The sequence below is a fragment of the Osmia bicornis genome, chromosome 2, assembly GCF_907164935.1.
Source record: "Osmia bicornis bicornis chromosome 2, iOsmBic2.1, whole genome shotgun sequence".
Taxonomy (NCBI): domain Eukaryota; kingdom Metazoa; phylum Arthropoda; class Insecta; order Hymenoptera; family Megachilidae; genus Osmia; species Osmia bicornis.
The window spans coordinates 1-13,744 of record NC_060217.1 but is presented as its reverse complement, the minus strand read 5'-3'; the positions used below and the strand labels follow the sequence as shown (position 1 = coordinate 13,744).

The following is a 13,744-nucleotide window of genomic DNA, read 5'->3' as shown; positions in this document are numbered from 1 at the left end:
TTCATATGAGTCTGGAAGTCCAGATAACAATGTGTAAGCAACATCTTCATCACTCACTTCAGCACCAGCTTCACGTAGATTGGTTGCTGCAATTTTCGCTCTTGATAGATATTCAGGCACGCACTCACCGTCTTTCATTTTCAAATGGTAAAACTGCTTCTTTAACCGCATAATTCTGACTCTGGATTTTGGTTCATGTACCTGTTATAAAATACGCCATGCATCATAAGCTGTGGTGCATTTCTCAATGTGCACTTGCTGGTCCATGCCAATATTTAATCCTATGGCGACAATAGCTTTGTTTTCCATCGTCTCATGCGCTTTGCGTTGCGCTTCAGTTGCATTTCGTCCAAGTCTATTTTACTAATCACGCGATCTAGCAACCCTTTACCACGCAAATACCACTTCATTTCGATCTTCCACGATCGATAATTACTATCGGATAACTTCGTTATACGAGTGTCTTCTTGTGGATCATTCATTTTGCTTTGCGTGTGCCGGCGTGAATTATAATAAAATGCAACTTACAACGTTTCGTCCACGTGGTCGTTCTTAGGTTAGGCTTGCACGTGCGTTCCTGGGCCCATAACCAATGTGATGAGTTTATTTATGAAGGATACAAAGCTACTTGAATTACATCTTGTATGTTAGAAAATGAAGGAAGTTTCTATATTTGAATAAACATTGCAAATGAAACAAAATGTAATAGGTATAAAAACAATAAACTTATGGAATTAATTATAACCGCGTGCAAAACCAGACGCTTAGGAAAACTGCATCCGTCCGGAAGTGGCGCTAGTTGCAGCCTAGGGATTTTCTGCTTCCCATAGCGGAACTGTCTTCAATCTCCCCCTTTCGCTATATAATCCAATTTTGTTAATACATCTTTCATGAGAGATTCGTTTCAGTTCTTTTGTCATTAAATCAGCTAGATTTTCATCCGTTGGAACATAGATCAATTCTACATGTCCTCCTTCTACCATCTCTCTTGTGAAATGATAGGCGATGTCGATGTGTTTGGTACGATTCTTTTCAACCCTATTTTTTGAGAAGTCAATAGCGGCACGATTGTCGCAATATACGACACCTTTTCCTGAAACATAATTATTTAGTTGCGTTTCTTTTAGGAACAAATTTACCCATTTTGCTTCCTTCATTGCACTGGACAACGCAATATATTCAGCCTCCATTGTCGATAAGGCTAAACTCTTTTGCTTAGTGGTACGTCATTGTACAAGGTTTTTATCCAACGTATCACCATCCCTGAGTAAGAATGCCGCTGGTCTACATCTGCAGCCCAGTCCGCATCGGAATATAACTTTATTTTAGGCTTCTCGTTACACCCAGTATGTATTAATTTATACTCCTTCGTTTTCATCAAGTATCTGAGCACATGTTTAGCTTGTACCCAATGGACTTTACCAGGATTTATGTTGTATTGAGACAACTTAGTTACAGTGTACTGTATGTCAGGCCTAGTGTAAAGCGCCAAATACATTAAAGAGCCAATAAGTTCCCTGTATGACACCCGTACCATTTGCTCCCTTTCTTCATCTGTAGAAGGACCATGCTCAATTGATAATGTAACTCCTGGTTCTAGAGGGGTTGCTACAGTACGGCACTCGTTCATGTTATATTTATTTAATAATGAACTGATATATGCACTTTGTGACAACATAATATCTCCATTTGTTTTCCGCTCAATCTTTACTCCTAAACATGACTCATCTCGCCAAGGTCACATGATTCGTACGTCTGTGCAATTTTACTAACTATTGCTTCGATTGCTGATTTGTCCTTAGAAAATAGCAATAAATCGTCAACGTATACAACGATTATTGTGTGATATTTATCATGCGTGTAAGTACAACTTGATGATTTCATCCTTTTGAACCCAATACTGGCTAAAAAATGATTTAGTTCCTCGTTCCAGTTTCTTCCGAATTGTTTTAAATCGTATATGGTCGCAGAAGTTTCGCCACTTTTCCTGCCTTAGATTCATATGATGGCGGCAACCGCATAAAGATATTTTCGCTCAATTTTCCGTATAAGTAGGCACATTTAATATCTACCTGTCTTGTGTGCCACTTGTAAATTGCGGTAAGAGCCAATAGAAACCTGATTATGCTAAAACTGGCGACCGGCGAATATGTCTCAGTGTAATCTATTCCTTTTCTTTGTGTGTGACCCTGAGCCACCAATCTGCTTTGTAGCCCGCTATATCCTTCTGAATTCGTTTTTACTTTATAGACCCATTTTGAACCGATGCATTTTTGACCCTCGGGCAAATCAACTATTTCCCATGTTTTTCTACTTTCGAGACTATCTATCTCTTCTTTCACAGCGCTCTGCCATTCCTCTGCTTGTGGCGAATTTAACGCCTCTTCTAATGTTTGTGGTTCCAATATTTCTAGGGTATTGGCTTCAACATTTGTCTCTATCTCAGTATCTTCAGGTTCGGTATGCATCTCGTTTGATGCTGGTTTGGGTTTCCCTTTACGCCCATAAGGATTTCTAATTACCTTTCTTTTGCGTCCGCCTCTATTCGGCATCTGCTTTGAGTTGTTTACTTCCACTATTTGTGGGTTTTCATTTTCTTCTTCCGTATCGCTTCTAGGGTCATGCCCTGCATCCAGAGGTACTTCTGCATCTTTATCTTCCCTGTCAAGTGTTTCTTCTTCTACAGGTTCCGTACCACAATCATCATCTGACCATGCTCCCTCGTATCTCCATCTTTGGGGGTCTGTCTTGTATATCCACTCATGACCTATCTTGTCTTCAACAAATTTTGCATGCTTGGTAACCACCACATCCTGTCTCTGTGGGCACCACAATCTATATCCTCGGGTATGCGTTCCATAGCCTACAAACACACACTCTGAGGCTCTATTATCTAACTTACGCATCTCTTGTTTCGGCAAACGAGCATATGCAAGGCAGCCGAATACTTTTAAATGTTGCACACAAGGCACTCGCCCAGTCCAAACAGCCAAAGGGATTTCATTATTGATACTCGTATGAGGTATTCTGTTTTTTATATATGCTGCCGTCGTTACAGCTTCAGCCCAGAAGCGTTGTGGTAATGATGTCGACTTCAGCATCGACCTGGTTATATCAAGCAGAGTCCTATTAATCCTCTCTGCCACGCCGTTCATTTGAGGTGTTTCAACCATTCGACCTTTCGTGCCTTATGCCCTGCTCCGCAAAGAAGGTGTTTAACTGGTTATTACAATACTCTAAGCCATTGTCAGACCTGAACCGTTTTACCTTTTTTCCTTGTTGCCGTTCCACTGACGTTATGTACACTTAATCTTATCTATCGTTTCATCTTTTGTTTTGATACATTTAACTGTTACCTTCCTCGAATAGTCGTCGGTAAATGTGATAAAATACTTACTTCCGCCAATTGATTTGACTGGTAACGGCCCACAGACATCACTGTGTATTAGTTCACAGACATCCTTAAATTGTCTGTCTTTTAATCTTTTACAAGGTGCTTTAGTGGTTTTACCAATACAGCATGCGTCACAGGTATATTTTGCATCTTTCCTGTTGCTCAGTCCTGTAACTTTGTTGGAGGTAGCCATATCTCTGATAGTATCTTGACTCGTGTGGCAGAACCGTTGGTGCCACAGCTTTTCTGCATTAAGGTTTAAGGCCTGTGACTCGATTTGACTCTGGTTCGCAACTAGTGCTTCTGCGTTAACTATGTACAAATCGCCTTTCCTGTAAGCTTCGCACACTACCTTTCTCGTTATCGTATTTCTTATTGTCACTTTTCCACTCCTAATGATTAATTCTTTATTTTTCTTCTCTATTCTCGACACTGACATTAAATTTTTGCGTATGCCTGGAACAAAATAAACATTATACATAATTACTGTTCCCTCAGTGCCATTTACGCATGTTTTCATGACAATATCGCCAACTCCTTTTGCTTTGAGTACTGTTCCAGCGTGTTTTGCCGGGTCAGCAGCTGTATTGACTATCTCAGAGTCCAATTCCCTAAAGGTTGAAAACCACTCCCTTCTCTTACACACGTGGTGGGTTGAACCACTATCCAGTACCCATTGTTCATCCATATCTATTGCATTTAAGGATACCAAAAATGCATCTGCATCCCTTTTGGTTCTTGAAACACCCCTCGGTTTGCCTCGAAACATTTTGCTCCTGCAATTCTTCCCATAATGACCTACTCTTTTGCAATTATAACATATAATCTCTTTGCGCTTATCACTACTGGGAGGTCTTTGAACCTTTGCATCAGGTTTTTTGTTTACGTAAAGGGCTTCCTTTAAATGTCTGATTCATCAATGGCTCTGGACATTCTTCTATTAAACTCTGCTAGGAGGATACTTATTATTTCCTTCGATGTGAATTTTCATCAGGCAGGTTAGCAAGTGTCATATGTAGGAGAGAGAAAGGCGTTTCGTCTCGGGATCGTCTGTCAGACTCGTCAGTGGGGCTGACAACAACAGACGATCCCTGCCCCAGACACCTATCGTACCGCCGTTCGGAACTTATATATATCCGAACGGCATGCCGGGAGAGCACTTGCGAGAGAACACCGATCTTGTCGCCACCTAGTGCTCCCCGGCCCGAACTCAAGGCGTCCGGGGAGACGAAACTCTCTCCCCTCCACTAAACGCCTAGACATATTTAGGTTTTCATATGAGTCTGGAAGTCCAGATAACAATGTGTAAGCAACATCTTCATCACTCACTTCAGCACCAGCTTCACGTAGATTGGTTGCTGCAATTTTCGCTCTTGATAGATATTCAGGCACGCACTCACCGTCTTTCATTTTCAAATGGTAAAACTGCTTCTTAACCGCATAATTCTGACTCTGGATTTTGGTTCATGTACCTGTTATAAAATACGCCATGCATCATAAGCTGTGGTGCATTTCTCAATGTGCACTTGCTGGTCCATGCCAATATTTATCCTATGGCGGCAATAGCTTGTTTTCCATCGTCTCATGCGCTTTGCGTTGCGCTTCAGTTGCATTTTCGTCCAAGTCTATTTTACTAATCACGCGATCTAGCAAACCCTTTACCACGCAAATACCACTTCATTTCGATCTTCCACGATCGATAATTACTATCGGATAACTTCGTTATACGAGTGTCTTCTTGTGGATCATTCATTTTGCTTTGCGTGTGCCGGCGTGAATTATAATAAAATGCAACTTACAACGTTTCGTCCACGTGGTCGTTCTTAGGTTAGGCTTGCACGTGCGTTCCTGGGCCCATAACCAATGTGATGAGTTTATTTATGAAGGATACAAAGCTACTTGAATTACATCTTGTATGTTAGAAAATGAAGGAAGTTTTATATTTGAATAACATTGCAAATGAAACAAAATGTAATAGGTATAAAAACAATAAACTTATGGAATTAATTATAACCGCGTGCAAACCAGACGCTTAGGAAAACTGCATCCGTCCGGAAGTGGCGCTAGTTGCAGCCTAGGATTTTTATCCGACTATTCGAAAAGGAGGAGGATACTCAATTCGATCAGTATTTTTTTTTTCTGGCTTTGTTCACCGATTACTCCGAGATGGATGGACCAATCGGAATGAAATCTTTTGCATCTTGTAGGATATGTCTTCCGATTGGTCCCGTTATAAAAACATTTCAAATTTTTATTCCGAACGGTTTTTATTGCAAAAAAACGGGAAGATTCTAATCTCACATAGAATGACTTCAATGATCCTTTAATATATTGCCGGGGGCATGATTCTGAACAACTTTTTCATTAACGGAAACCTTTAGTTTTCGAGATATTCGTGACAAACTATGGTTATTTTTTCTGCCTTTGTTGGCCGATTATTCCGAGACGGATGGACCAATTGGAACGAAACATTTTGCATCTTCTAAAGTATGTCTCCCCATTGGTCACGTTAAAAAAACATTCTATATTGTTTCATTCCGAACGGTTTTTATTGCAAAAAACGTACTATTTCATGTACGTGCGGTGTATGTTCACCGATTATTCTGAGACGGATGGACCAATCGGAATGAAACTTTTTGCATCTTGTACAGTACAATTCCCCATTGGCCCCCGTAAAAAAAATATTTTGCATTTTTTTTATTCCTAACGACTTTTTTTCTAAATGTGCGTTCGCTGATTACTCCGAGACGGCTAGATCAATCGGAATGAAATCTTTGCGTCTTGTAGGATATGTCTTCCGATTGGTCCCGTTATAAAAATATTTCGCATTTTTTTATTTCGAACGGTTTTCATTATTGCAAAATACGTTCTGGTTCAAGGAATGCACCGATTGCGATGAAAGTTTTCACATTTCGTAGATCATTCCGCAACGATTCGATTTCCCAAAATTCTATTCAGCTCTACATATGCAACTTTTATCTTCAATTAAATTTTTTCTAAATTGGGACTCTCCTAGGTTAAATTGGTTCGCCCTGATTCTAATCAACCTTACTAAATCCCCTCTGTCTATACTGTCAAACCAGGGTTTCCTCGCTCCCACATTGTTATTCTCCATAGCAAATATTTCGCTCCCTTAAACTCCCCTATTCTTCTTGCTCTTTCATGGTTTCTTTCCCATGCCCCCTCCATAATATATTTCGTGATATCGCTTTCCGCGATACCGAACTCGAAAGATTCATCCCCATTGTCACCCTCACCCGCCTGTATGTCGGCCCTCTCATTGCCCTTGATCCCAGCGTGAATAGGAACCCACGCCAAGACCCAATCTACCTTTACAATTTCCACCATTAATGTTGTGTCGGAACCGATCCCAAGTATTTTTTGAATATCGCGCGGGCCTGATTAGGCCGTTGCAATGCCCTGGGACGGATGCGCGTCAGGGGTAAAATTGACGTCGCTGTGCGTTGCCCATGCTGTGGGGTAGGGGTAGCTGGGTCTAGGGCGGTCGAGCGTACCGCTCGAGGGCCCCACACAGTTCTTTCTGATTTTCAAAGAGCACAGTACGCAGTGTAAGATTCTGCATTTTATCCAGTATTCATTAAGTCAGTGAGTTTCTCATCGTTCTCAGAGAAGCAGTTATCATATACATAAAGAGCAAGGGTTTGAGTTTCGACGCTACAATTAACTTCATCTACATCTTCCCCTTGAGATTCTCCATTTAATTTACGAAGTTCCCTAACTATCTCATATATTCATGGGTTATTACCCTGTCCTTCTAGCGAAACTTTCTAATTTCCTTAGGGCACTTGCAGAGTCAGTTATAATTACGACTCTATTGTTAGTCCAATTATTTCTGACTGATTTGACCGCTTGTAAGATTGCAAAGGCTTCAGCCGAAAAAACCGATGTTGCCCTATTTGGGGACCAACCCTCTTCCTGCCACTCCGCTTCCAATGTTTTAGTAACCATCCCGGCGCCTGTTGCCTCTGACAGGAACCTTTTAGAACCATCCGTATAAATTTCGACAACACCAAGCGACACCCCCTCTCCCCATAACCTATTCTTAATTTCCTTAGCCAGAGCTACATCTGGTATTTCTTCTTTTTTCCTTTCTTTCCCAGTTTCCCATTCCATTGATATACCACCCTTTTCTACAAACTCACATAGAATGTTTCTTTCCTCCCTCCCTATATTACCATTTGTCGCCCTATTAGCAAAGGCTTCAGTGTTACACCACGCCGTCATCCACGGGTCTAAATCCTCAGGAATATCCTCATCTCTAACCACCAAAGTTCTCATCAGGGATTCATACACCAAACCCCCTCCCTTAATTCTGTGTTTCGGAATGAATCTCTCCAAAAGGGCCTCAGCCCTTGATTCCAAATCCATTATTCCAGCTTCTACATTCATTACATTCTATACCCCATCGCTATACGGATACCCGCATTATGCAACCTCATAATCTTATTCATGGCATTATTATTCTCCCAAAAAAGATAAATAGGCCGTATTCCATGACCGACCTTATCAATCCCTTAAAGAATATCAACATTGTACTTAGTTTAACACCCTTTTTAATACCAGCAACAAACCTCAATATATCCAACTTTTTTTCTAACTTTATTTACAACATATTCAATATGTTTTCCCAAAATTGAGTGCACGATCAAGCATAATTCCCAGAAAGAGGACCTGGTTTTCCCCTTTGATCATCACATCGCCTATTCTAACCAGACATGAATTCTTATTCCTATCCCTTGCCCGAGAGAAACTAACCACCTTCGACTTTTCCTCCGCCAAACCCAAATCCAATCTTTTGAGATTCAATATAAGTGCATTCACTGCCCCTTCTATCCTGCCCTTTAATTCTTTATAGTCATTTCCAGTCGTATAGATCACAATATCATCCGCATAGAACAAAATTTTAACTTCCCATTGCTCAATATAACTTCCCATTGCTCAATATTCTTTCCAACTTCCGAGGTATAGAGATTATACAACAAAGGGCTCAGAACCGATCCCTGGGGTAATCCCCTCTTAATTTTTCCTTTAACCTCCTTGGAGAACTTCCTAAGACAAACCGCACTTCTGTCAGTCAACCAACTAGATATGAACCGCCTAATTTTTTCAGGACAGGACTTCCTCTCCAGAAAGTTGTTCAGTTTCCTATCATTCACATGGTCATAAGCCGATTTTATGTCCAGAAAAACCGCCACCGTCTCATGTTTATTTCTAAAACCCTCTTTAATATCCGTCATCAAAGTTACAAGGTTATCCATTGTGGATTTTCCCTTAGAGAAACCACTCTGTCTTGGATTCACAATCCCTTCCCTCTCCGACCATTCATAAAGTCTATCCTTAATTAATCTTTTCAAAATTTTTCCTAAGCAATTAATTAACGAAATAGGTCTTAAAGCCTTCTTCCCAGGCTTCTCCAGAAATCTTACAACCACCTGTTTCCAGCTCCACGGAACCCTACCATTTTCCCAGATCCAGTTGCAAATTTTTAAAAGGCAACTTTTCATTGTATTACCCAAATTTTTGATATATCGGTACGAAATCCTGTCAGCCTCCTGGGGCCGAACTAGTCCGCACATTATCCAAAATGTTCTGGAGGTCCCTTTTCCTCAAAAAGGTCCTGGTTATCCTCTACCACAAAGTTTTCCTGAACCACCAACTCTTCAAAATCAACAATATCTGCATTATCGTTTCCCTGGTTACTTTCAGGGTTCTCTACCTCCTGGTAAACGTCATACATTTTTTTCATCTCATCCTCTTCTAATTTATTTAATTCCTTCTCATTAATATTTCTACACCCTGTTTTACAAATCCCATTTTTTATCTATCTAATTTTCTGCCATGTATCCCTTGAACTAGTGTAATCAAATTCATCCCAGGCTTTACTTTTTTTCTCCTCAACTAGCTTTATCATTCTTTTCCCCACCTCCCTCATTGCAACCCAATTTGTCTGGTTCGGTCTCCTAATAAACTCCTTAAGAGCAGTCCTTCTGGCTTTTTTCATATCATTGCACTCATCATCCCACCAAACTTGTTTTTGGGGAGGGCCTCTATTACGGTTTTCCTTCCTTGTCCTGTCATCACTTGTCCTGTCTCCCTCCATTACGACCCCTCCAGCCTTAACAATGGCATTTCCTATCGCATCAGAGATCTTCTTCACCCTATTATCAATACTAAAATTCTCCCAACCCTCCATATTCCAACCCTCTAATAGTTTATTTGCTTCATCCTCAGAAAAGATAAGAAACATATCCCTTTATTTCACTTTATTTTCCTTAAACTTTTTTGTCGACCCACCAACCTCACAAACCCTATTCAATATCTCGTCACCAAAACACATTCCAATAACCTGATGGTCCGAACCCAAAGTCTCATTTTTCTCAAAAACTGTAGCCATATCCATAATCGCATGGAATCCAATAAACAAATCTATATTAGACGACGGGCGTCCACCCGTTCCTATCCTTGAGTTGGTATTTGTGTTAACCACAAACATATTATTATCTCTGACAACCTCCTCCAACAGATATTGCTAGAACAGATATTCCTGCTATCAACTACAATTCGCAATTTTATTTCTGGCATTAAAGTCACCCATAAAAATAGTTTCATCCCCCTGTAGCATATTTCTAAACAGTCCAGTCCAATTCCTTTTCTCCCACTTTTCCTCCCGGTCTTGCTATACACTAAAATTATATCCCACATACTCTGTCCCACCTCAACCGAAATACCCAGGGCCTCCCTACCCTCCCCTTTCCAAGAAATGTCCCTTCTAACCGAAAATTTAACACCATCCTCAATTAAAAACGCTAAACCTCCCCCCTGCCTATCCTCATTCAAATCACTCCTAACAACATTAAAACCCGAAATTACGAACCTATTTTTCTTTTTTAACCAAGTCTCCGTAATGCCCAAGATATTAAAATTCCAAATATATTCTTTAAGTTCACTGAGTTTGTCTCTAACGCTCCTGGCATTCCAGGTTCCCAGACAAAACTTACCACTATTATTAAGAGCAGCCATTTCTTTCCACTTTTAGACTACATACCGCCTTAACAGAGGACATTTTCCAACCTCTTTTCCTTTTCCCACGATATAGCTTCCATCTTTCCTCCCTCCAGGTTTCCTTATAGGAGGGGCAATAAAAAGGCATATTCCTATAAAATATAATAGTCTTATCATCTGTATTCCGAAGTATAAAGATACAAAACATCCCTAAATTGGTCTATTTTGACCAAAACCTCCACCTTCTTACACATACCATCAAGAATCCAAACATTGAGAATGCAATCAAATACGATATAGATTTTAGGGATAAACATTATACCTACATTTTAATTTTTATGTTATCTAACACAATCTCATTCTCACATCGATGATAGTATGTAATCCTCGCTGTTCTCCAAGACATCTCACTCTCCAAATCATTCCACGTATCTCGACACACTCCTAAGTACAATTCTTCTCGTATTACCATCATTGCTGTCAATATCAACCATAATACATAATAGATATAATGACATCAAACAAATTAAGAAAACTTAGCCTATCTAACCAAAAACATATGTAAAAATAATAGTAAGTATGAAAAAAACTCCGCAAAACACACTCTTCCATACACGACCAAAACCACCACAACCACTCACATAACAGTCCAAAACATAACCTCCACACAAAAAACTCCTTATTGTCCCGAGGATTGATTTAACACTATCGTCTTCTTTATTGAAACTTAGTCTTCCCTCAATCCTTCTCATCAAATCTTCTATTCTGCTTTTCTTGTAATCATCTTCTTGTCTCACGTCCTCCAAAGTCCAGCCAAATTGTTGGTGTGCTCTAACTGCTTTTTGAGCCTCGTAGCGTTCTTTCCTTCTTCTTAACTTTTCCCTCGTCTTTTCAGGGATAGGAACTGACCAATTAGGTCTATGCCGGGTAGTGTTCCAATAGGCATATTCCTCTTCTTCTGTTGTCACACTCTTCTTTTTTTTGTTTTCGTCTAACATTTTTTCTACTTCCTGTTCATACCCCTTTTCGACAATTAGATTCATTAAGTCTGTCAGAAAATTTTCCTCTCTTTTCTTTTCCAGTTGTTCAATCAGCCTCTTCTGTGCACGCTGCTCCACTAACCTCATACTCTTGATAGCCCTTTCTACTGGCATCCCCATTTCCATACTCATATTCACCTTCCTCTTCCACAGGGATTTCAGGCGCCGAAGCCCCTTCCTCCTCTTGGAGGGCTTCGAAACGATTCATAGAGTTTATCGAAACTGTTTGACCTCCAACTTGTGATCTCTCTGTCAATTTGTCTTCTTCTCGTAGTCTACCTCTTCCTCTGCCACCACTCTGCTCAATGTTTTTCCTCATACTGTCTAAAACGTTCTCCCATCTTCTGATACCTAGGGCGCCAGCCCCTATCTTTCTCTTAGCTTCTCTCAGCTCCGTCAGTTCATCCTGCAAGGGGACTTCCTTCACTTCCCAGAAATCCATTTTTTTCACTGGTAGGGCGGGAAAATCTCTTCTTCCTCGGTCTCTTCCTATATCCTCTTCATCCCAATTCTCACCCAATTGTTGCGTCACAATACTCTTTGCCGTGGCATATGCTACGTTTTTGAAAGCCATCAGCTTTCTTATGGCCCTTTCTCTCTGATGGATCCAACACGTTTTTGATAAAGAGGTGTGATTCCCTCCACAGCTGAGGCATACCGGAGACTTTTCACATCTTCCGTGCTCTTTCTCCAAACACACCAAACACTTTTTCACGCCCCTACAATGCGTTTGCACGTGGCCGTACGAAAAGCACCGGTAACATTGTTTTACGGGCTCAATGTACGGGTAGACATTTAGAGCCACATGACCCTCACCAATCTTGATCGCACTGGGCAACCGGTTGCCCTTAACAGTTACCAAAATAGCTACTCCCTTCAACCTAAACACTCTTTTCCATCCCTAACCACTTTCTTCTTCATCCTTTCAAACGAAAAGTCTTCTTGTCCCGGCATAATAAAGTCTTTTAACTCCTTCACGGAATCCTCCTATTCCGTTATCACTCCCTTACGAGTCTTCTTCAGGTCCGGTAAGAAGGCGTCGTAACCAGCGCCCTCTTCTCCGCCATCTTTAGAATAGCATTCGCCGCCGCCATGTTGCTAAAAGTAATCTCCGCTTTATTAAAGCCGACCATCTTTTAAGCCCCTCAAGAAACGCGCCTTCGCACTCAGAAGCTTATATATTTTGACCACGTTATTCTTTTAAACTTGCTAGTATTATTTCTCCCCAAGACCATTGTAACGACGTATTCACGGCTCTTCAATTCCTCGATACTAGTATTCTTTATTCTCACCTCTGTTCCTTCTTCTGTTCAACTTAGAGGTATCCTTATCTTACTTGTTTCTTTGTTTTCAAACTCTTTAGTGGCGACGTTGGGTGTAGCCACGTTTCCGCAATTTATTTCTCCCTGATGTCCGCTCATTTCTATGTCCGCTCTAGCCTATAGTTAAGCTATTAGAGACTGTCTCAATCCCTTCGTCTCTCTTGTCTCTCTTATTACCTTCCTCGCCTTCACCCACGTCCTCTTCCGCAGTTCTTTTCCTTACTTTCCTTGCCTCGTCCAAAACCGTCTTAACTGCAGCGTCGTTATTACAAGAATGAGATGCATTACCTTCTTTTTCGAACATATCCTTTTCATCACTGTTGCCAACATCGGTGGAAACTACCAACATCACATACGTGGAATCTAGTAATTCTACATTGGTTTCATCACTGTTGCCGACATCGGCGGATACTACCAACATCACTTCCGAAGAATCTAGTAATTCAACATTTGTTTCTTCTAGAGTCCCACCTTGGTTGCTACTACTTCTGGTCCCTTCCTTCTGAGTTAGGTTGGCACCACCCAATGGTTCTTTGTTTCTGTTAAGACTTTCAAAAAATTCAAGTATTTACACTTCCAAGTACCCAGCCTCACAATCACAGTCCGATATTTTATCAAACACTACCTCTTTTTTCATCCAGGATGCTTAACTTTCACTTTTACTCCTACTCTTCTTCTTCCTATCCTTCTTCTTCATACTCCTTGCATGAAACACTCCACCCTGTGTCATCAGGCTGTCGCAGGGAGGATCCACGCCTTCACCTTTTTTTCCCTTTGTGCAGCTTTAGATCGGAAAAACGACCCCAAAGGAAAATACACCGTACTAAACCCCCCAAAAGCAACTTTTAGGTAAAACCCCAAACCCCGGATAACACTACTGTATTACTTCTTTAAGACAAAAAAACCACCGCTCTTCAACACGTCCGTTTCCTACGATTGCCACCGTGGAACTCCACCCCCTGTAT

General features: G+C 40.8%; 1 protein-coding gene across 1 annotated transcript; it reads right to left on the bottom strand.

Moving 5' to 3' along the window:
* Window positions 1-1,201: 1,201 nt before the first annotated feature.
* On the bottom strand, window positions 1,202-1,630 carry LOC123988550 (secreted RxLR effector protein 161-like). Its single transcript, XM_046289048.1, has one exon. The coding sequence runs from the start codon at window positions 1,628-1,630 to the stop codon at window positions 1,202-1,204; it is 429 nt and encodes a 142-aa protein (XP_046145004.1).
* Window positions 1,631-13,744: the final 12,114 nt, after the last annotated feature.

Bases quoted from the DNA above. Each gene is read 5' to 3' on its own strand.
- LOC123988550 (XM_046289048.1), bottom strand. From the start codon at position 1,630: ATGAACGAGTGCCGTACTGTAGCAACCCCTCTAGAACCAGGAGTTACA.